This window comes from Ailuropoda melanoleuca, chromosome 9, assembly GCF_002007445.2.
Source record: "Ailuropoda melanoleuca isolate Jingjing chromosome 9, ASM200744v2, whole genome shotgun sequence".
Taxonomy (NCBI): Eukaryota; Metazoa; Chordata; class Mammalia; order Carnivora; family Ursidae; genus Ailuropoda; species Ailuropoda melanoleuca.
The window spans coordinates 67,467,430-67,492,835 of NC_048226.1; the positions used below are offsets into that span (position 1 = coordinate 67,467,430).

The 25,406-nt window shown below is 36.9% G+C and overlaps 1 protein-coding gene across 7 annotated transcripts in view; it reads left to right on the forward strand.

Moving 5' to 3' along the window:
• The window catches only part of VPS13B (vacuolar protein sorting 13 homolog B), a 768,204-nt gene that overhangs the window by 654,928 nt on the left and 87,870 nt on the right, over positions 1–25,406 (forward strand). For all 7 annotated transcript variants that reach the window (XM_034668364.1, XM_019810220.2, XM_034668365.1 and 4 more), the window contains 3 exons: positions 12,300–12,496; positions 21,030–21,211; positions 22,467–22,816. In XM_034668364.1, the coding sequence (XP_034524255.1) occupies positions 12,300–12,496; positions 21,030–21,211; positions 22,467–22,816 (729 nt within the window). The remainder of the gene's footprint in view (positions 1–12,299; positions 12,497–21,029; positions 21,212–22,466; positions 22,817–25,406) is intronic.

A 25,406-nucleotide genomic window follows, 5' to 3' on the forward strand; every position in this document is an offset into this window, starting at 1 on the left:
TTTATGAACATTGCTTATTTGTCAGGTTGCATAGTTTTGAAATCCTGCACAATCAGGTAGCTAAAATATGGGAGTCAGTATAATGAAGTGAATAAGGTCTCTGGGTTCTAGAATCCAACAGTCCAGGCCCTATAATTTATTATCACTGAGATCCTTGGCAAGTTGTGTAACCCTTTGGTGGTTTCCGGTGCTTATCTATAAAATGGATATACCCTTAACTAACTTACAGAATTACTACGAGGATTAGAATAAAATCATATAAATTTTGGCACACAGTGTGCACTTAAAAATATGAACTCTCTTCCTAAAATATAAACTTTAAGAAGCAAACCCTATATTTATACATTTAAATTTATATATCATTATATTTACCTGTTACTGTATTTATATGTATTATTTTGTATATTATATTTGCTTTAAAGTTGGGAGGAGCTAGAATAATCTAATCCCATCATCCTAATTTTTTAGAGATAAGAAAATTGAGGTTCACATTGGTTATGTGACTTCAACTCAAAGTGACAAAACCAGTTAGCAACTAAATTTAGACAAGAAGTAAGCTCTCCCTGATTCTCAATTAGTGTTCTTTACAGTATACTATGTACATTTCATTGCTTCATGCAAATGAGTAAAATACCTGAACTGTTAGAGATGAGACTAGAACACAGTACTGAGTTTAGGACTTGTATTCTTATTTTTAAAAAAACCATAAAATAGTAAAGTTGCCTTTGCTTTAAGTTAGTTTGACTCAGAAATTCTTAATATACTTTGTTATTCCTCCGTAAGGAAAAATATTATCTTGAAAGATGTCATTACACACCTGCATTTGCTTGAAACTTGGTAGCTTGATAAATTGATAAGATAACTGGGTCATATGTTAAGTTTTTTGAAAATCCAACCCAAACATAGATCCTAATAAAAGAATGTTACATATTTCCTTTTAAAGGCTAAAAAGTATTTCTCAGGGCTCTTAAATTACCATATTTTGATACCAAGGGAAAATAAAATCTGGACTTAGAGTCTTGTTTGTACTTAGAGGGTTTTCCGGACAGGAAGGCAGTCTTGATGCAATGCAGTAAGCCACAATACCAGTGGGGCATTACAGGTGAAAACTCTGCAGCTGTACCCCTTCACCACAATGTATTACAACTGTATGCTGGAATATTTCCTGTACAGAAATAGGGTTTGGTTAACTTTGTTTCCCAAGAGTAGATCACATTCAAATGTTATAAAATCATGATTTCCTGCATTTGAATACTTGTGGTTTCTCAACTGTTTCCAATATTTTAAGGTTTTCTTTTTTTTTCTGTATGACTTCTATTAGTTGAAGATGTATAGAAGCTTTTCTTTTCCTTCTTCAAAATCAACTAAAAACCAGATACATGTAAAAAGAAATAATATTATAAAGTAAAAACATTTGAGAATGCAAACATATTTATATGTCGTAATTAGACAGTAAATTTATACTTTGAAGTAGAAACCAAAAAATCAGCAAGTATCACTATCAGAATACATTTTGAAATTACTAACTATTGAAAAGTGTCTCTACTCAATTGCATTTGTTCTGGGTAATGAATGTTTCTCCTGTTATTATAAATAACTGATTATAAAAAATGCTCTTCATATTTAGAAGTACAGTTAAGTCATAATTATAAACCTCTTCTGTATTGTATTAAGGCAGTGCTGAGGTGTTTTTTAGCTTATCAGGTTTTAATGATTATATTGTTGTCCATTTATCCCAATTTCTACATATACATTGTCTCTTCCAGTCACCCCCTCAATCCACTATTTCATGCTCATACCTTTCTATGTTTTAACTGTTTACTTACCTACTCTCTTCCAGTCATCAATTAAAAACTCTGTAACCTATCTCTAATCTTTCCAATGCACTCCCCCTGGGGAATATATTTGGCATTAATACCACTTTGAAACTGTTAATAAATGCAGCATATACTTTTAATTGGTTAATGAGGTAAAATAATGGTCTATTACAAAATAAGACTTTCACAACAATTACTCTTTCCAAAGTTATCAACCAGGAATATTCCAGTGTGAAAAGTCTCTGCTCCACCCCACCCCAGGGGTATATGTCAGGAAGCATTTGAAGAAATTGATTAATTTTAAGTCTGCTTAAGGCAGTGGATAACAGATAAACTTTTCAGCTACCCAGAAAGTTTAAAAGGAAAAGCTGCAGAATGAGATGTTTACACAGGCTTTGAAAACCTCAAACAGATACCTGGGAAACCAAAACAACATAGATATGCCTAGGGCTGTTTACTTGCCCCAGGCTCTGCACATGCACAGCACTGACCCGAGAAGGCCCTACACTCTCTCCTCTGGCTAACCTTAAGGCTCTGTGCAAGCAGGAAGGGAAGGCTAAGGCAGAGTTGAAAGCATGTCTCAACAGGCACACACAGCATCTCAGCCGACTTGAGAGCTTATTGGTTCTACACTATTAAGGAAATCTCTAATCATTAACTGACCACTAAGTGCATCAAGTAGAGACTTCAGTGGCCACACAAAAAAGAATACATACTTTTCAGAATTGGGTCACAAATGTTACTAAGCACAAACAATGATTACAACAAATAGTAATGACGAGAAGCCTTGGGCAAGGGAGAGAGCCTGATTTCCGCAGTTGGAAATTAACAATATAATAATATTTATTTATTAACAATATAATTGTAATAGAGCTAATACTATTTATTAACAATAAATTTATTAACAATATAGTAATAGAGCTAATGCTGATTAACATAATAAAATTTTATATCATTTTAAATGTCCAATTTTCAACAAAAAAGTATGTGATATGCAGAGAAACAAAGTATGGCCCATATATGGGAAAAGCAATCAATAGAATCTGTCCCTCTGAAGCCCAGATGTTGACCTTGCTAGACGAAGACTTTAGCCACCTATTTTAAATATCTTCAAGAATCTAAAGAAAACCATGTCTAAGGAACTAAAGGGAAATATGAGAGTGACTTGGAATCAATTATATCAATAAAGAGATAGGTATTATAAAGAAAAAAGAATCAAATAGAAATCCCAGAGTTAAAAAGTATAGTAACTGAAATGAAAAATTTACTAGAGGGGCTTAACAGCAGATTTGAGTAGGGAAGAAAGAGTTAGTAAGCTTAAAGATAGGTTGCTTGAGATTATTGAGTCTAAAGAACAGAAAGAAAAAAGAATTAAGACAAATGAACAGAACCTCAGAGACCTGTGGAATACCACCAAGTGTATCTAGAAGGAGAGGAAAGAGAAAGGAAGTATATTTGAAGAAATAATGACTGAACACTTCCCAAATTTGATGAAAACATTAGTGTACACATCCAAGAGTTCTGAACTCCAAATAGAATAAACTCAAAGATTTCCACACCAAACCAAATCAAACGGTCAAAAGACAACTTTTTGACTCATCATATATATATGGGATGATCAGTAAAATCAACAACTGATTTCTCATCAGCAGCCATGCAGACCAGAGGCAGAGAAATAATATATTCAAAGTGCTGAGAGTAAAAACTTAAAGAGAAAACATTCGCCAAATTAAGTAACTAAAAAGACTGGGATAAATGATAAAGATCAAAATGGATTCCACATTCAGATTTCTTCCTAAAAATCCACTTTAAAGAAATGGGAATGTGGAAATTGTAAATGACATGTTATGAGGTGTGTTTTTCTTCTTTAAAATTAATGAGTTGAAGAGCATAGGATTTATAGCCAATAGGTCTGTCTTATTAAATGTGTGCTCTTGAATATGATACCTGACTTCTCTGAGCCATAGTTAACTTATCTGTAAAATGGGAATAATTTTTCCTCACTAAAATAGTGTATAAGAAAAATCTTTGTAAATTGTAAAGGGCTATTCACAAGGTAGTTTCTTCTGCCACAGCTGCCGTCAGTATTATTATTACATAAATAGGGATGATGGTGGAAAAGCAGCTGTTCTTCCCCCTACTCACCTGTTGACTTGGCATCCTAGGAAATCTGGAAATGTAGTGGGAGGAGTAATAAAGATGGTGTCCTCTGCCTTAACCAGGCTTTAATAACTTAGTCCTGAATGAAAGTTCCAGCTTTGTACTCACTAACCAGCCCTACATAGCTACTCTGCCTCTATTTTTTCTAATACAAACTAAAAGACAATTGAAGCAAGACTGATAGAATACATCACTTGCTAGATCACCTCCTCTCTACCAACTCTTTATTATACACATAAATACAGGGAAGACACTTCTTCTCTGTCCTTTTCCTAGGTTGCTTAGTGTGACTGAGTGGGCAAAGGGGCAATGGCCCAGCTTCAGCAGCCCCTGCACAAAGAAATCAGAGCTATTTATCTATGAGGACAGATGGGCACTTGCAACCTTGCTAATAGTCTTGGCAGTACTATTAAGTAATAAAAACAAATTAAGTGCCAAAATATTCTTTGTACCAAAAATATTTTTAAATAGCCAACACACATGCAAATCTTCCCAAATTAGCCATCAAATGGAAACAAATTGTGGAATAACATTTTAAATGCAAAAATACATGTGCTCTTACCAACTGGCAGAAATACAACCTAAAATATATTCATATGCAAAGACCACATATGCTTAGAGTACGGTTTATTATGTATGGCTGGCTAATTTTTTAGATTCTGTCAAATAATGGATAGGAAAACAAAATGTTATAAAAAAATATATATAATCTTGACAGTCATTTGAAATGTACCATGTGTTACATGTGGAATGTTTTCCAGTGAAACCAATTTACTTGTTCCCACTTCCCATGACTCAGTATTAGATATTCAAGCTTTCTAAACTATTTTTTGGCAACCAAACTTCCTTGGAATAGTCCTCTTTCCTTCAAGTTATTCAGCACAGGCATTAATAATAAATCCTCAGTTATAGATATGTAACTAAGGATCATTCACATCATCTCTTTCGAATGTAAAAGCACATAATAAAGTTATTTAAATAGATCACACAAAACAGAGCCCAGAGTTATTCCTTGAGAATAATTAATTGCTACCATATGAAGCACAATATGACTGCATTCAATTTTTAGTTTAATTGTGTTACTACTAACCTAGAGATTAGTAGGGCAATGTCAATTCCTAACTGTAAGGCAAAAGAAGATTAGTGAGCTAATGAAAAGTTTGTTAAAAGTGAGTGTGATTGCAGAATAAAATGGAAGGGCTCAGTATATAAAACAGGATCTTTGTAAAACAGAAGACTGTTTAGGAAGGTAAAAGTGTTAACTTTTCATCACCTATCTTCATTCATTAATTTAAAAACTTTTTTAAGCATATACCACATATCAGACTTTGTCCTATGAATTTGCTGGAGAAATAGCTGGAGTTCAGAATCCTTCTCAAGAGAACACACAGAATGCAAGCCAGATCTCAGGAAGGAGCAGTAGGCTAACTTTCAGAACCACAACCGTTGTCTCTAAGCCTCCTAAATCAGGACTCAGTTCCAACACATGTCTCTCTTCCCTCTCTCCTACTCACTACCCACACTAGGAGATTTATCCCCTCTTTTTTTTTTTAAGATTTTATTTATTTATTTGAGAGTGAAAGCTCACACAAGTGGGGAGAAGGGCAGAGGGAAAGGGAGTAGCAGACTCTGCGCTGAGCAGGGAGCCTGATGTGGGGCTCAATCCCAGAACCCTGAGATCATGACCTGAGCCAAAGGCAGACGCCTAACTGACTGAGTCACCCAGGTGTCCCAGGGATTTATCCCCTCTTGTAGAGACACTGATTTGCATCACTTTTTCCTTCTCTTACCAGCTTCCTCTCTTCTATCTCCCAAACCCTCCACTGAGCCCTCTGGAACACTTGATCTATGATTAGTGAACTCCCCTAAGCCTCAATCTCTTCTTCAGGCTTTTCCCCTGCCCCTTTACCTTAAATAAAAATCTTGCTGTCCCCTGGGACTCTGTGTACCATTGTAACCCTCTGAGGTGGAGACTGTTCATTCCCTCACATCTCTTTTTACCTCAAGGTCAGGAGATAAGATGTTCTTGCTCACCAATGCCACTTGCCTCTACTCTTCTACCCTCCTGTAAAATCTCCCTGCTCTTTTGTGACTCATTCCATCTAATTATTTGTCCTCCACACGCCTCTTTGTTGTTGTCATGTACTACCTTTTGGGTCATCTCCCTAATTCTCAGAAGTCTTTGACCCATGGCTTCTTTTTTTTTTCTTTCAAGTTTTTATTTAAATTCTAGTTAGTTAACATATAGTGTAATATTACTTTCAGGAATAGAATTTAGTGATTCATCACTTAAATACAACACCCAGTGCACATTACAAGTGCCCTCCTCAGTACCCATCACCCATTTAGCCCATCCCCCACCCTTCACCAGCATCAACATCCTTGCAAATGACCCAGCCAACACACCAGCTTGATCTCCTCACTCTAATGATCTTCACAACATGTAACTACTCACTCTCACACGCAAGCCCCGGACCTTGTCATCACCCCGAACTGTTCTGCCTCCTAAATCATTCATTCCAGCATCTCATCCTACTTGTGGTCTCTCTCTCCAGCCTGCTCACTCACCAAGCTCTGCTATAGGCTTTCATTAAATTATATATAAACCTATATAAACTATATATAGACCTATCCCTGCTTTCTCCCTGTCCGTCAGCTCACTCTGTTTTCTCATCCCCTTTTAACCAGTTTATATTCTTTTTCTTTTTTTTATTGAAGTTTTTATTGATTTGAGAGAGAGAGCATAAGCAGGGGAAGTGGCAGGCAGAGGGAGAGGGAGAAGCAGGCTTTCCGATGAGCAGGGAGCCTGATTCGGGGCTTGATCCCAGGACCCTAGGATTATGACCTAAGCCGAAGGCAGACACTTAACCAATGGATCCACCCAGGCGCCCCAACCAGTTTGTTTTCTTAATTCATCTTTTATAACACCCTCTTGTAAATAAATACCCTGAACTTCGATGCTTTTTCCATTACACTCTCCTGACAAAAGGCTAAGGCTGGACAAACTATAGTTGTGTATCAACACATTGGCTCCCTCTTCCACTCTTCAGAACAGCCAACTCCTGACTCCAGATTTCCACTTGAATAGCTCATTGCTACCTCTAACTCATCCTTCCTAAAAATGAACTCATGATCTCCCCTCCTCTACCCCACATATACCACAAACCTACTCCCCAGTGGGACAGATCAGTCTTAACCAACTCAGTAAGTGACCTCAGCATCCACACAGTTGCTTGGGCCAGAAACCTGGGAGTCATCCTTGACACCTCCCTCTCCTTATATCTAATCAATCAATAAATTTTTATGTCCCAAGAATCTCCCACACATCTCTCTGCTGCCACCAACCATACTGTAGTTAGACCACTGTACTCGCTCGCTTCCTGCCTGATCCTTTCACATCCAGGCTTGCCCCTTTTTAATCCATTCTGTACACAGTATCAGAAGCTTTTAAAATAAACATACATTTGACTCCTTACTTCTTTGCTTAAAACCCTTCAAAGATATCCCATTGATGTGAAGGTAAAGTCAAAAATCCTTAACACGGCCTAAACACAATAGTTTTTATTACCTACATTTCAAAATGAGGGAATTAAGGCTCAGAGTCATTAAATCAGTTGGTCAAGGTGTAGAGCATCCTATGGGAGTGTCATACCAGAAAGACATTTTATGATGGAGAAATAAAATACAAAGGTTTTATCTGCATGGTTTATAAATTTATGGCTCAGTGTGTATCTGAATGAACAATTGACTAAAATTACCTTTAAAGTACTAATTGTACTCATTATTAGCTTTTCATCAGAAGTTTCGAAGACAAATACATTCTTATAATGAGGGAAGGGATCATATGTGCTTTTGCAAATGTACTTAAGACATACAGTGTAAAATTTTTTCAACAGAAGTTTATTTGGAGTGAATTTATTAATACCCCCTTGTTAACCAAGGAAAACAGGGTGTACAAAGGAAAATCCTGACAAACACATAGCTGACATGTTTGGGGATTTATTTCTATAGTAGTTTTCTATTGTTTTCTGAATTTTCGGAGTTATCTGTAGTGTTCAAATTGAAGTGTGTAACCACAGAGCCAGCCTCACACAAAGTTGTGAACTAAATAGTTTGTCTTTGGCTCTCCTCCAAATCTCTCTTTTTGAACTCTTCACAACTCCCCTCCCCTAAGTTCCAGTGTTGGTACAGTCCACTTTTACTGCCCTTAAACTGCCTCATGGCTTCCCACAATGGTTGCCAGCTTGTATTGCCTTGCCTTATATTATGGACCTATTCCAACCCTCGCCTTGCACATCAAAACTTACTAGATTTTTTTTCCTTAAAGCCCCACTCTGCTTTCTAATGTGACAGCCGATTTTCATAAGCTATCATGTATTAATTTTAATGGAGAACTTCTGCAGACCATACCAGAAACAAGTCTTGTCTTTTCACTCTATTTTCTGTGTAACCTCTCAACAAGAAGATAATTTTGAACTTTACATTCTATTATTTGCATTACAAAAAAACAATATGTTTTTTTTAAATATGCTTTTTCTAAACTCATTTGCCCTCTTCCACATCTTACCCCCTTCCCACATCTTATCCACCTCTGGTTATGACTGTCCTAAACCAAAGGACTGACTCATTGGCAGTCACTGGCAGTCCAGAGGGGAGATAAGCAATGAGATATTCCTTATCGCTCAAGTAATAGCCAATACGGATGGCCACATTTTAATAGATGTGCAGCAGAAAACTGTATTGAACTATGATTACAGTGTTCCTAAATATCCAGGTTCTAGGCTTATTATTTTCTTCTCACAAACCCAACCCATCGTAAGAAATCTGGCAAGTAAGACCCTTAATCACAACCTCGCCACTCCTGGAAAAAACACCCAAGCTTCAGAAGTGTTCTTTGAGCATGAGAAGGATAAATAATTCATAGCTAACATTTTTTAAGCTTTTACTATGTGGTATTATATGAGATGCTTTGTCTCTTTTGATTCTCACAATTCCTGAGATAGTTCTGTTACTATCTCCTTTTTAGAAATAAGGGAACTGATGTTGGAGAAATTAATATGCCCAAGAACCCATAGCTAATGGAGCTAGGAATTGAATCCCATTAGGTCTGACTCCAAAGTTCATGCTTTCATCTTCTGTACTTCTTTGTTGAGAATTTTTAATGTGCCAGAGATGGACTGAATCACCCAGTATGTATGTATACATTCATTCATTCATTCATTCATTCATGAATTATTCATTCATTCATTCAGCAACTTTCTTTTTGAACATTCACTGTATACACTTTGCCAGGTGCTATGGAAATCCAAAGCTCAGCCAAATGGAAATCATTCCCTCAAGGAATGTGCCTACCAGGGAAGATGTCTTGTGTAGAAATAACTATAACATGAGGTATACAGTGATAAGAGCTATGAAACAGATTCCCTTTTAAAAAAACTATTGGAGTTCAGGAAAGGGAGAGCATTTCTGCATCTGGGGAGGTGAAAAGGCTCAAAGAAAGGTGGTATTTCATTTGGACCTTGATAGATGGGAAGGATTTAAAGATAAGACAATGAGAAATGAGGGGGTGTACAGGTATTTTAGGCTGAGAGAGAATATAGGAACAAAGACCCAGAGAGGGAAAAGTTAGAAAAAAGTATGTCATGGAAAGCAAGAAGGGAGAGAATGTCAAGAAATGGATAAAAGTGGACTACTATGAATGTGTTACTTGTCCTCATCACTAAACAGAACATATGCTTCTATTTCATCCCCCTGTCAGCCTCTTATGCATATCCATTTTGTTCCCCTTTTTCCCAGTAAGCATCTCTCCATATATGGATGCTCAAGTCCCTCTTTAAAGAAAAAAAACTGTTATGGGTGGAGGTAAAATTTATTCCCATTGAAAGATAGGAATCACTTATTTAGAAAAGGAAGGTTAAGGAGAAATCTATTCATTCAGGAAGCTTCTGTTAAGATCCTATTATGTCCCAGAAACTCTTAGATGCTAAGAAAAATTTTTTAAATAAATATGCCATTTTTGCCTCAAGGATCTAGGGTCAGCCAAAGGAGACAATTATGTTAAGTAGGGAATTGCGAAGTGTAATGAGTTTTTTGATAGAGGAGTGTATTAGATACAGAAGTGACACAAAGCATGAGAGACTATGGACTCTGAGAAACAAACTGAGGGCTTCAGAGGGGAGGGGGTGGGGGAGTGGGATAGACTGGTGATGGGTAGTAAGGAGGGCACGTATTGCATGGTGCACTGGGTGTTATACACAACTAATGAATCATCGAACTTTACATCGGACACCGGGGATGTACTGTATGGTGACTAACATAATATAATAAAAAAACATTAAAAAAAAAAAGTAGTGACACAAAGGAGGCAGCAATCAGCTCTGAGGATGTTAATTAGGGAATGCATCCAAAAGAAAAAACACACTTGAGCCCAGTCCCTTTTATTTTTTTTAAGACAAATGGGATTAACCCACATGTTGTATTCTAAAGCTTTTTTTTAAATTTAGTGATGTATCTTGGATGTCTTTTGTGTTAGTATATATAGATATTCCTTATTCATTTTAATGGTTGGATAGTAATCCATTCTGTAGATCTGCCTGTTATATTTAACTAATCCCCTCTTAGTGGGTATTTGAGTCATTTTTAATTTCTTACTAATACACCCAGTGCTGAAATAAATACACACTTGCATTGGAATCTCTGTAAACAAATTCTTAGATGTGTACTTCCACACATTTGATAGATACTGCCAAATTACCCTCCAAAAATATTGGGTGGAAATTCTTATTCCCACACCTGTGCAGAAATTGGAACTGTCAGTCTTTTAAAACTGCCAGAGTAATAAATAAAAAATATTACATTGTTAATTTGAATTTGAATTTAAATATTAGTGAAGTTGGGTATCTTTTCATGCTTCCTGGCCAGTTACTTTTCTTTTTCTGTGAACTAATTACTGTCAGAGTCTCCAATTTTACCATATGCAAGCTAATAAATCAGCCTGTTAGTGTTCGTGGCTGCTGGCAGAAGACATAAGACTCGTGGGTCAGACACAAAGAACATTATTGCTCCGGACACGACAAGTAACACGAGCATCGTTTGCATTGGCTCCTCTTGCCCCCAGGTCCCACAAGGGCACTGCCCAAGGGCCCTCGGGGATGGCTTGCATGCAGTAGGTATATGGCACAGGCAGGAACACGGAGCTTGTCAAATCCACCCTCTTTAGAGTGAGTCTGCTCTTCGTCCTGGAGAGAGACTTTCCCACATCCCTCAAAGTTATTCTCTGTAAACACAACCTAAGAACTAGCCCCCGTTAACAGCTTTCAGGGTCTTGCATCCTATTCATAGCTACAATAACATGTAGGGAAGTTCAGGGCCCATGGCTAATTGCCTTTTCCAACATCTTCCTTTTCTTATTTTTCTATATGCTTATTTATCATTTTCTCATTGATTTGTAAGCACTCTCTGCTACCACAACAATTATTCCTGGATCTATCATTGAATATCACCTATCTTACCCTAGTTTGCTTTTTTTTTTTTAATTTGATTTTATCCACTGTGGTTTTATGGGGTTTTTTCTTCCATGGGTTTCATGCCATACCTATAAGAAGCTGCCCTATTGTGATAAAAATATAACTACATCAAAAACTAATGATGTACTGTATGGCAACTAACATAACATAATAAAAAGAAACGAAAAAAACCAAAAAATATAGGTCAATTACACTTGAATAAAAAAACAAAGGAAACAAACAAAAATATTAACTTATTTTTTTTCTCTTATGCTTCAGTTTGGGCCTTTAACATTTTGATCCTTTTGGAATCTACTTTCATGTAGGAATGATGTAGGGATCCACTTTGGTTTTGCCAAATGGCTAGACAGTTCTTGCACCCTCATTTCCTGTCTTTCCCTACTTGTTTGAAATGGTATCTTCCTTACTATTTATCTGTACTTCTATACTTATATCTTATACTATTTTTTGTTCTATTTCTTCTAATCTATTTGTAGGCTACTACTAAACCTTATCTTTTAACTCTGATAGCTTTATAATACACTTAACAGCTGGTAGAATTTATTCCTCATTTTTTCTCTTTTATTTAAAAACTTTCTTGGCTGTTTTCACATAGTATTCTTGAATGGGTTTTTTAAAGTAGTAAACAGGGTGAATATAACTATGAAAAGAAATTCTAAACTGTCTTTTTCAGACATCCCTTTTTAAAAGTCTTGTTCATGTTATAACTTTTATGGTTATTTTGCATTTCAACAAATATAGAACTGTATCATAGTTTCTATTTGCAACTTCTAAAATCTTCTTTATTTTAATATAGATTCCTTGTAGTTTGGAATACTGGGATGAACTCCAGAAGGTTTTTGTTGCATTTCAAGAATTTAGTCTGTCTGAAAGCAAAGTTTGTGAACTGCAGTTGCCGGATATCAATCTTGTGAGTGACCAGAAGAAACTGGTATCCTCGGATCTTTGGAGAATTGTCTTGAACAGCAGTCAAAATGGTGCTGACGACCAAAGGTAACTCGGTGAAAAATGAAATAGTGACATTATACTGAGAGGCAGTCATCAAGTCATCGTATCTGGTGACCCCTCACGTAGCCATATCTCAGCTGACTAGCAGCTGCATTTGTGTGAACTATAGATGAGAACTAGGACATAAGACAGAAGCTGATATAGCAGAGTCTGCGTACTAAAAATCCTGTGTTGTAGGTAAAGTACAGCCTTGTGAGCCCTCACGATAAGAACCTGTTCCTTAAATATAAAAGCAAAAAGTGCAAAAAACAAACTACCAAAAAAAAAAAAAATCGAGCCATCCTGAACAAAAAATACCAAGAAAAGAATCATTAATTCCTCAACAGACTCTTAATGACACAGTAAACAATATGTGTCAGTGATAACCCTGCAGCATTAAGAGAAAGGTTAAATAAATGCTATTGTCTCCTTCTAAAAAGATAAATTTTGGAATTATTTCTTTCTTAAGTGGTTTTATTTTTTTCTTAAATATTTTATTTATTTATTTGAGAGAGAGAGCCCACAAGCAGGGGGAGGGGAGAGGGAGAAGCAGACTTCCCACTGAGCAGGGAGCCTGATGCAGGGCTTGATCCCAGGACCCTGGGATCATGACCTGAGCTGAAGGCAGATGCCACCCAGGTACCTCTCTGAAGTGGTTTAAAGAAAAACTTTAGAAGACCTCTAGACATTAGAAAAACTTGGCTAACCAAAATGACTTCTATCCAAAGGATTTTTAGATAGCTGTACATTGTATTTGGCCATAATGAATCTGTAGAGCGGTAGACTTCAGGTGTTCTGTATCATGTCCCCACAACTTCCTGTCCCACATCTCCTACAGGGTATCTGGTTAATGGCAAAGGAGGGCCAGACTGTCCCTATTTTCAATGTTTGCCTGCTTGATACATCCACTAACTTAGAGTAGAAAAAAAACTGGCTTCAGTAACCTATTCTTCAGTATGTCTTCTCATTTACATATCCCTATTAGTTAAGCCTTTCTGTTCGTGCTCCCACAAAAGACAAGAAAAATATACTAAATCACAGTCAGCGGAATCATTTTCTTGGGTCATATGATAACGCGTGTACCATGAGCTCAGGCCCATGTTGCTGTCTATCACTCTCAATGTCCCACCTTCCAGTTCTCCTGATGAACTGGGTTTAGCATTATCTTACTCCTTTTATATAATCCCTCCTTTTTTCCCCCAAACAACATTCTGGCACTAACAAAGAGAAAAAAACATCCACCATTCATAACATCTGCAAATCAACTATTTTCTCTTTTCTGTGTTACCTTTATCTTTGCCCATGACTATATGCCTTTACAAGGTTATAATTGTAGTACATCATTTTGTATTCTGATTCCTACTTTATATTATAAAGAGCTGTGAATGTTTTCTCTTTTCTTAATTAGTAATACTATTTGTTCCTTGAAGAGCATTTGGGAAATAAAGAGAATGCCATCACCCATGGCCATTTCATACTGATAACCTCTGTTAACATTTTAACAGTAGTCTCACAGTCTTTTCCGGTGATTACTTTGTGTGCTTAATAATAATGTTTTATACTTTATATATTCTATTTCTAGGTCATGTGGGCTCTTTAAGAATAATTACCTTCTTTTATATTACCTACTGATTATAGTAAAAATATATTAGAGGAGTGAGATCTTAATTTCACCTATATATGTAATGCAGCAATGAAAAGAATACCCATCCTGTGAGGTGTTAGCAAATGTATAGGAAGATTGCCTATTCTAAGTACAGGTTACCTAGTCAGAAACCAGGAAATCTCAGAAAATAGAGCTGTAAAAATGTTTTTTATCTGAGTTTCCTTAATAGTATCAAGTTAGAAATCATTTCTTGATTCTAATTATGAAAGAATGCATTTTCAGCATTGAAAGAAGCATTCTCGACAAGATTAATTCCTCTGAATTTGAAACATTCATAAAAATTACTTTTGTGGTAAGCTTAGTACTACAGAAACGTGGAACCTTTAGGGAATGGAAATTTATGCAGACAATCAAATTCAGGCAATTTTTCACCAAGCTTTTGACATTGTAATCACAGATCTTTTGTCCTCACCTGGGATTTTTCAAGTTACCTAATATTTCACAATTGATCTTGCTTAGTTTGACATTAACCATTTTTCAAATAGAATTTGATATTAATGAAATTAAATTTAAAGAGTTAGTTTAAAAGTCAACTTCATAAGACCCTACTAAGACACTTTTCAAAAGGGACAGTAAATAAATTTTATCCAATTTCTAGAAAGAAAACATTAGGCTTCAGTAATATGTCAGCATTTCATGAAGAAACAAAACTGCTGCAGTTAGCTCCAGTATATTCTGTCGTGAGAAATTTAGAACTAGACAAAAACCTGATGCTTTTATGATTAGAGATTATCTCGGTGGTTTGAAAAGAATATGCATCAGACTGTTGTACATTCCAGGAAGAAAGTTCATAAAAATAAGTCCTACGAAGCTTAATCTTAAAAAGAAAAAAGAGGAAGAAAAAGCAAAAGGCATCTTGCCCACAATTGGCATAAAGTTGCAACAGTGTAGGGCAGCTCAGTGGTAATGGCATCACTGTATGTATGTAAATAGAAGCACTATTTAATAGAGAATGCAGAGTTAGGAGACCTGAATTTATGTCCTGACTCCATCACCAACTAGGTATTTGGCTTTGAGAAACTGATCTTTAAGCTAAGGCCTTAAGATCTGAGCAGGAGCTAACAGGTCCAAAGGCAGGTAGCCTTCATTACAAAGGACTGGAGACAAAAGAGCCAATTTCTTAAACCTTAGTCTGTTTATCCCATACAGGTATATTATCTTTAATGCAATGCCTGTGTGCTTGTAATAGTTACATTCCACCATCTTTAACTAGTGGTTTGCTTGATCATATGAAAAGGAATGATTGGTAATGGTGGTGCTTTTTTGAAGGTAGCATTCAAAGTAGAGAAACTTCAAGGTTAGTTTCCACTATAGTATTGACCTCTTAGGAGACTTCTCCTATTTGCTGCATACTGGACTGGAGGCAAGAGATAAAACCTTTAAGCCCTGATCAGGATATCCATTTCAGCTATTTATCTTTAATCTAATCATGTATGCATTTGCCTACACTGGTTGCTTAAGCCTAAATAAACCCCCTTTATCAGTTAGGTCCTGACAAGAAACAGAAGGCACACTCAAACTTGAAGATTGTGGAGAGTTTAATGAAAGGACTATTAACAAAAGTGTGGGCAGGATTAAGGGATGGTACAGTACCCTGGGGCTAGGAATCCTGGGGAACCATCCCATTCTTAGGCCTGAAGGAGCCAGGGGAAGACATACCCTCACTCCACTCTCCTCTCGCCTTCTAATCTCCTATGGGCACCTCCTACTGGCTGAACCAGAGGACAAGACAGAGGACAAAGCAGCTTGTTGATACAGTCCAGTGGCAGAGAAGAGGATGGAGAAGGGTAGAAAGTGTGGATCTAGTGAGCAAACAGAAGGTATCCAGCAATTACACACTCTATTTGGAATATATAGTTTCTTACCCAGTAACTGACCCTACAAGGAAAAAAAGGGAAACAGAGTGGTGGGCCCAGCTCTCAGGTTTTGGGCCACTCTGCTAGGTTCCCTGGGTTTGGAATCAATTTGATGTCTTCTGATGGATCAAAACAACCGTCTAATTTGTTTCCCGCCTCTTACCCTCACGCCAAAAGACTAATCCTAGAAGCGTGTGACTTTGTCAAGTCATACAAATTACAGGCAACTATCATGAAACACAATAATAACTGCAGATCTTGATATATAGGTCCAGTTAACTTTATTACCAGTTGATAATGCTCAACTGTGTTCACCTGTGCCAAGTCTTTGGTGGTTGGTTGTGCATATTGCACTGTCATTTCTCACAACATTGGAACATATGAAAGCAGATTACTTATAAGGACTTTTTATCCCCACCCCCAAAATGCTGATTAATGGAAGAAGGCGTCTTAGAAAAGAAGTGGCTTAAGGGTGCTCTTTCTTCATGCAATGAAAATTGAAACTCTGGTGAGATTTTTGGAGTACTTTCATTTTTTGGTTGTACCACAACAAAGTATTCTCTCCTACTCCCTAAAGATCTTCTAAAAGAACCGCCCTTCACTCCTGTTTGGTAATCTTTGAGACCGTAGTCAACAGCTTTTTTTTTTTTTTTCCAAAGAGGAGATGCTTTTCATTTTTCGGAGCCTTGATTCTTGCATAGACAGACAACGGAAGAATTAGAGAAATGATCGTGATGATCAAGTCTCTGGATTGTTTCTCTTCTCTCCACCAGTTGCACTTTCTCCTACCAGAAGATGACTATGGTCTCCAGATACTCTTCGCTTCCATTTGGCTGCTGGGCTGTGTACTTTTAGATGTACCTAAATTTGTTGAGTGCCATTTTTAAAAATCTTTTGACTTTCATAAAGCATTTAGGTGTAAACCAGAATATTCTTTACCAGGGCTAAACATGAGTTTTGCCTTCTCTACTTTGGATAGAAGGGATGCTTGTATTTTTTTCCAAGTGTCTTTTTGAAGCCTTTTACTATTTCCTTTTAGTTGATGATTGAACTCTATGTAACACCAGGAGCTGATCTTCTGCCAGCTAGTCCTTTTCCCTGTACACATTCCCTAAAGTAATCAGTTTTCCTCGGGGCTCACCTAAAGTTCTAGGCTGGTGATATTAAAATGACTCTGAAGTCTCCGTGTCATGGTGCTTAGTCTGTGAACTGTGGAAGAATCTCTCTTTTTAAAGTCAGATATAAAGGAGTTCTTTACCTGAGGGCCTGTTTAAGTCTGTTGTGTTTTTTTAAGCCATGGATTACAACCCAATTAGTGGGTCATGAAGTCAATTTAGGAGGTTGTAGCCGGAATTTTTTTAATAAAATAAAAAATATTGGTGTGAAAAGGACAAATACTGTATAATTCCACTTATTTGAGATACAAAGAGTAATAAATTTTTAGAGACAGAGTAGAATGGTGTTCATCAGGGGGTGGGGGAGAGGAGAATGGGGAGTTCTTGTTTAAGGGGTATTGAGTTTGAGTGCAGGAAGATGAAATCCTCTGGAGATGGGGGCACTGATGGTTGTACCACAGTGTGGATGTGCTGAATGCCACTGAACTGTGCACTTGGGTAAAATAGTAAATGTTTGTTATCTAGATATTTTAAGACAGTTTTTAAAACAGCATGTGTCATATTTTTAGTAAATCTGCCTCCCCCCTTCACCTGTTTTATGTGTGTCCTAGAGTACAGTAAAGGTGTATTTTTTTACTTTGGGTTACAGTTAAAACACTTTTAAAATGATGATTCTAAGGACTAGAGAGGACTGGGTGCAAGAGACGCACCTCCTCCCCTGTTGTCTTAACCGTGCAGCTCTCTCCCAGGATGGACAGAGCAGTGTTTTCGCAGCAGGCAGGAGGAAGTTTAGGTGAACAGGTGTTGAGAGACCATGCCACAGTGAGATGAATGTCTGTGTGATATGACAAGACCGGCAATCACCAACAATTAACGGTGTACTACATGACCAGTATGGTACCTGGTTTACCAGCCAGAAAAAGATGGATGGCATTTTTTTCTGTTAATGAGTGTTAGATAGTATACTGCACAGTTCATAGGCAGCATCTCCTTTAATACTCAGAGTCGTTCAGTTACTGTACTTATTTTACAGATGGGAAAAAATGAGATTTAGCCAGGTGGTGATACAGTTTGCTGACAGTTATAATATAAATGATAGAAGTGCAAGTATCTTCGCTAGGTTCTTCCACCCAGTTATTCTCTGCTTAATCTCTCTGCTGTATTTTGCTGTATTATAAAACCCTTCTTACCACAGAGGGATCTAGAGAAAAGCTCAAGCCTTTATCAGTTAAGTCAGATTGTTGGCTACCTGTGCTGCTATAGGGGTTCACCCCAGAATGGCACCAGGGGTGAACCTTTAAGGACTATGTGTGAGTCCCAGGAATGCCTATTAATCAATCAAAACACAGACTTACTAAAACACTCCTTGTTTAAAGAAGAATTGATACCTGTCTGTAGGTCACCTCTCTATAGGACAGTCAATAAGTAACCTTTTGGCTAAAATGCAGATACGGATCTGTAAAATTCCTGCCCTACTTTCCACTTTTTAGAATATTTCCATTATTCTAAAAATTTGAGTTTCCATTAGGATCTTAGGGATAGTTAACTACTGAATCTTGAGCTTTCTGTACTACTGTTTGAGAAGTGTCATCCCTAGGAGTCACCACTTTTGCTTTCTTCACTATTTCTGCTGATTACACATCTCGTAAATTATGTTTTTCCTTTTGACATCTGGATCAGAGTTCATTGTACCTAATTAAAGAGATTACACAAACATAACTACTCTAAGTGTCCCTAGCAGGGTCACCCCTCTCCTATATATCACTGGTTAGCTCTATTACACTTACATCTTTTTAGTACTGGTGTAAGAGGTAGGCACATATATGCTGCTTTTATGGTATATAATGAGGATCAAATTAAGTTGAGTGCCAAAAAACTATAATTTTACTGATTCAAAATACATTTAAAGTATATTCAGGTTGTATATGCCATATTGTGATTAAGAAATTTTAATTTTGATAGGACTCTAATTTTTCAGTAAATCTGAATTTTTAATTACAGTTTAACTCAACAACCATTTTAGTTAGGATTTTAAGATTGAAAGAGTATTGCTAACTACCTGAGTGTGTTAGGAGTTACTATATAAGCGAAAAAAATTCTTTTTAAAGATTTATGTGTATATTTAATTTAGGAAGAAGTAAAGAATTAATCAATTTGTTATTAATAAAAATTGTAACACATACTCCTGTTTTAGTAACCTTTTTCAACAAGTTATACTATCTGCTACTCTAAAGATAGAAAAATAAATCTTGGAAAATCTCAAGAGTGTCAAAAATTATAGTTGGCAAGAAAAATGCTTCAGATAAACACCTTTGTTGCTGTACTCACTGTTTTTCAACTGATCTCCTAGAACTCTTGCCTAGATTTTTAATAATATTTTGACTAACGTTGTATCCTATTTCTAAGAAGTTCTGAAAGTAGTTCAAACGTGTAAAACACACATACAATTAATACGTTTTGCTCTTTCTGAATAAATACAAGTTTTAATTTTTACCTAGTCAATGAAGTCTCTTATTTATAACTCCACAGATAAATTCCTAGAAGGCTATTTAAATTAGTATGCCCAATTATAGAAGCTTTAGAATATACTTAGATGCATTTCTTGCGCATGGCATTTAATCAGTAACAAACTGCCCCAGAGTTTGTATTCTCTTGGCAGGCACTGGAGATTTACTAACATGGCAGTAAATAGCACCATATAAGTATAAACTCCTTAAAATTAAATACTCAGTAAACATGTTGGAATGCTCCTAGCTTTCATTTTCACCAGCCTTTTCCCAGCATCTTTCAAAATGTAGCTGAGGATTCATACTCTGAGAATCCCACGTGACGCTCCTCATGCCGTCCTGAGTTCCTCTTACGTTTCTGCTCTGGCGGCACTTCCGACTTTCCTGTACCTGGGTGGTTGTTCTGTTTGATGATGTTTCTAAATGTCTACATATTTTATATCGCCACTTAGATGGTGATATAAAACCAAGGATTTATTTCCTTAGTTTTTCCTCCCTAGGATACTGTAAATCACGGTGTTTCTTCTCTAGGCTCCTCATGGACTTGGAAGCCAGGCTCGCATAGCTGTAGCACAGATTTCGGATTTGTAAACAAGAGGGCAGAGGACAGTGAGAGAGAATGGGGCGGCATCTATTCAGTGAGCCACCGTCACCACAATGTCCCTTGCACCATCCCATTCCCCAGTTCCCGTGTCTCTGCTAGCACTGAGGCAAGGCAGCTAGGCAGTATGTTTCCTGTGCATGCTAACAGCTGCCATGTACAAACTTCTTCCCTCCTACAGATGCCTTCACTGGTCCTTTTAATGAGATTTTACTTGTTTAAAATGGTGGTAGATGGGCAAGTGAATAGAGGACCCATGCAGTGAACTTTCCATGGGACCTTGGTTCTTCTGGACGTGGTCATAACTTTTATGGCACCTAGTACAGTAGTTCAGTAAAGAGTATTGGCTAACTTATGGCCCTATGGATATGGACAATCTGGAGAAGTAAAACAAAGTGAAATATTTATGGTGACACTGAAAGTATTGGGTTTTTGAACAGCAGAGTCATACTCCAAATTGTGTTGGTCTTAAACTAATAGGAGAACAGGTTGTCCATAAATTGTGTGAGATGTGGATGGAGGAAAATTGGGTTGGAGGTAGGTCAACATGACCTGGGGTTTGGGAATCCTTTGAAATATTTCTGCTAGTAAATTATAAATAATAATCAACATGAACTTAATTTTTAAAAATTTTTTGTGAGTTTATGTGAGTTAAATACAGAAGATTTGATGATAATATATTAACTATAGGATTATGGGTGCTAGTTTTAAAAACCCTTATAGAAAGACATTTTACTTATATGGTATTGGGAAATCTAGGTCATTGATGTTCTTTTATCACTTATTTCCCATAGCTCTGCAAGTGAATCTGGTTCTCAAAGCACTTGTGACCAACTTGTAACTCCAACAGCCCTGGCTGCCTGTACCAGAGTCGACTCCTGTTTTACCCCATGGTTTGTCCCATCTCTTTCCATTTCCTTCCAGTTTGCTCACCTGGAGTTCCATCTTTGTCATCACCTTGATCAACTAGGCACAGGTACTCTTTCCTTTAGCATCTGAATAGCATCCACTTAATACTTATTGTTTTTCTTGAGTGTTCTCAAGACATAGTTCATCGATTTTTTACCCAGATAATTTTATTTTCAGGAAGTAAAAAGGTGTGGAAGGGTTTTCATTCTGTGTATTACAGTATTAGTGGTGTTTCAAAGTGCTGTGATTATTAATCACTTCCACCACCCAGAGCTCTTTCCCTACTGACTACCACCCATGTGGTGGTGAAAATTTTTAGAAGACACATTCATTTCCCCTAAAAATGAGCACTGGCAAAATTATTCTGAAGTTGACTTCATCTAACAGATGCACCCTTTACTTTTGAGCCATCATATGGACCTATTTTATAGATTACCAGGAGTATTGAACTAACATGATTTTGCATGCTTCCTAATAAGAATTTTCAAGGAAGTTACAAAAATTACAGGTTTTACTGTTATTCTAATTAGGATCTTTTTAAAAGAAATACATCTGTTTCTATTCTGTGTCCTGAGCTACTACATTAGTGATGGACAGACTCCAGAAGTATTCTATATTACCTGATTTCGAAAGCATGAATACATTCTACAACAGATGGCAAATTCTCCAGAAATTTAAAGGACTGTCCTTTTTACAAGTTGGTAAGGTGGAGGATTAAATTTTCCCACACACCAAAAGTGGTCTTTTATAAATTTGCCAGTGTTACATGAATAATTACTCCTAAAAGTCTATACCAAACATTTCCTAGTTAGTACATTTTGATTCAGGTTTTCAAACTAAGATGTAATGGAAAAAGGAGGAAAAAAATCGGATTTAAAAAGTCAGATTAAAACCAAACACAGCTGCTGTTAAGCATCTTGCCTTTTCAGCAAAAAATGGAATTTAACCTGCTTTTTCTAACTCTCTTTGAGTCGTGTTTTTGCTTTTGAGATTTGGTTGATAGATACAGAGGCTTTCATTCGATATTTGCCTCCTCTTCATTTTAACTCTTGTCTTCTGTGATCAAATTTTTGTGTGTGAAAGGGAATGTGAACTTTGGACATTATATGTTTGAGGCATGCCGATTGAACAAAACCATTTCATTGGCAAATATCAAATGGTAATTCAAATATTATAATGCCTTCAAGAGAGTGTTTGAATTTATTCAACCACAAATAGCGAACTTCGTAACCAAAAAGTGAATAATTTAAACGTCCTCTCTTTATTTCCATAAAAGATTGGCTCATCTCAGTTGCTGTTTCTCCTGTTTGTTTTCTCAACAGCCCCACCGCAATACCTACAGCCATTTATTTCCGATAAAAATGTGCCATCTGAACTAGAATACATGATTATTTCCTTCAGAGAACCGCACGTTTATCTTCGACAGTGGAACAATAGTCCTGTCTGTCAGGAGATCCGGTTCTCAGCTCAAGCGGACTGTAAACTTCTCGAGTGCAGAAATGTCACGATGCAAAGCGTGGTGAAACCCTTCAGCATCTGCGGGCAGATGGCCATTTCCCGCGACGCGGCCGAAAACCTGCTCGACTGCACCATCATGGTGGACTCCATCTTTGTCACCTTTGGACAGCATGTGGTTCATTCTCTAAACACTGCAGTCCAAGCTTGGCAACAGGTATGCACATCCTAGAACAGTTTACAGTTTGTCTGCATGTGATCTTTCACTAGGCACCCTATGTTATCACTCCTAATAGTAAGCAAAGCACAAACAAAAATGTAAGAGAATGAAGAATTTGATGGGCACCGTAGTATTTGGGGTTTTCTCTGTTTAGCAAAGTGATGCATGTTATTTTTAAAAGCTTTGGAGAATATGGGTTCTCTACACATGCATAGGAGACCATGCCCACATTTTTGTGACTAATGTACCACATCTGTGTGGAAAGTAACATATTCCCAGAAATTTTTTCCAAGTATTATGGCTTTCCTTTGCCAGAGCTTCAACTTAGTTATGTATCAAATTGTCTAAGCATCCATTGCAGAAATGAAGAACCTGTGTGAGCCTTGCCGATAGTAAACATTTCATCTTTTCAAAGGGAAAAAGCAGCGAGAAGAAATATGCAAGCCCAGCTAGTCCTAATCTTTCCCCCACTATCATTCTGCCATTTTTTAATCAGTTAAAGGCTCTCAATCGATAACTTTTTGCCTTTCATCTCTTGCCAGAAATTAGCCATATCAAACAAGGGGATGAAGTGTAAGTGTGTGCTGCACGGTGTCTTCAAAATGAGGAACCTGTCCATGCCTCTAGCATGAAAATAATTTCACAGAATGTTTGGGTAATTCTGTGCTCCACAATTTAAGAACAAATCACTTCTGCTTCCTTACTGATTTTCAGTATAATATTGTATTTCCGTCAAGTTTGTGTTGCTGTTAAAGCTGGGACGCTCCCCCCCCACCCCCGCGCCTTCTGTATATGCTACCTGCATTTGTGCAGAGCTGGCCCCCCAGGAGAAATGGTCCTTCATCCTGCACTGACCTCATGTGGAGACAGCCCGGGGGAGGGGGAGGAGGGGGAGACAGGGGGGCTCTGAGTTCTCTAACTTAAGAATTTTTATGGGAATAAACTCTTTTCTTTATATGCATGAAGACCTATATAAGACTAAGGAATTAATTACCTAACATGGCACTACAATAGCAAAGGAAAAGAAGATAACACATCTGTTTTTTATTTTAAAGTTCTTTTTTAAGGGCATTCCATGGTTTTCTTGTTGCAGAGGACATGCGTAAAATAAGAGCTAGTGTGATCTAAATCTTTGCAGCTGGTTCGAATAGTGATGTGAAAAAAACCTCCATGGCTCCAATTTCTGTTTTTTGTCATATTTTGAACAATGCATTTAATAAAAAACAAACCTAGAAAATATAAAAGAGTCATTGATAGAGCATTTAAACCCAGGATATTTTTGTCTTGGTATCAGGGCCGTTCTAAGAGGACTCATATGTAGCAACTACTGCAAAATGGCCTTCAGAAATATCAGTTTCCTCCCAGGGTAAAAATATTCTCTTAGACACAGCTATACATATAAATAAAATATGGTGCATAAATATTTAAATGTTTTAAACCACATCAGAGTGCAAATGACTGACTGGCTAACACAGTGCCTTGAAGGAATATTCTGAGTTTTTTTTAAAAAGTGGAATTGTATATTTGATTAAGTAGAGCCATATGTCACGTAGCATATTGCTGACAGGTACATTCTATGAATAGTTGATTCTGATTTATACAGGGATTTGGCAATGTTAACATGAGCCACAAGAGGATATACTTCTGTAATTGTTGCTGTAATTTTCTTGTTTCCTCCCATGTCAAGGGTACTTGCCACCAAGTTTTAATGCGGTAGGCATCTAACCCTGTGCATTCTAAAGTAAATACAAAAACGCACTACTTTCAAATTACAGGACATTTGACATTGAAATGGGTTTATAGAGGGTTATTAAGTTCATTGTTTCTAAGATGTTCCGAATGTGGCTTATTCCCTCAGTGGGGAAGATTAGTTCCCCAAGCTTGGAGGTTATTGTGTGTACGGTGCTCACATGCAGTCTAATTATTGCCGATGAGAAATAAGAATTTAATAAGCAAGATAAGTTATTCGAGTTCTCCGCATACTTTTATTGGATTCATATCTGAGACAAGTCATTTATATCCAGTGTGGATGGCCAGACAGTTGAAGCATGAAACAATTTGGCCTTTCACCTTTAGGTCACAAGCTCAAGATTAACAGAAGCCTTCATCAGTGTCTGATTTCTCCGGCTGTAGATTTTTTTTTTCTCTTTTGCACATGATTAATGTTTCGTGAAACCAGATTAAGGACGCAAAATGCCACTTGCAATTTGCTTTATATTTCAATGCCATATCCCGACATTTGGACAAAATAACATGTAAAGGGGATTTTTATTTAAAAATGAGGTTATGTTCATGTATCTTATCTTACACCAAAATGATGTCTGTCTCTGTTTAATTGCAAATGCCTGTACAACACTCCAGCACAAATCTTAAATGTAAATAAGCCATCTTTTAATTACAAATCTGAGTAAGCATCCTGAGACTTAGATTATATGATGTCATATAAAATGTGTACGAACTGTTTTATAATATACCAGAATTTAAGACGCTCCAAGAAATGCTTAAACTTATTACAGTCATAATGAACTCCACAGATGAAGGAACAGTAGAGAAACAGTTCTCTGAGGACTTTGAGTATTCTTTGGAA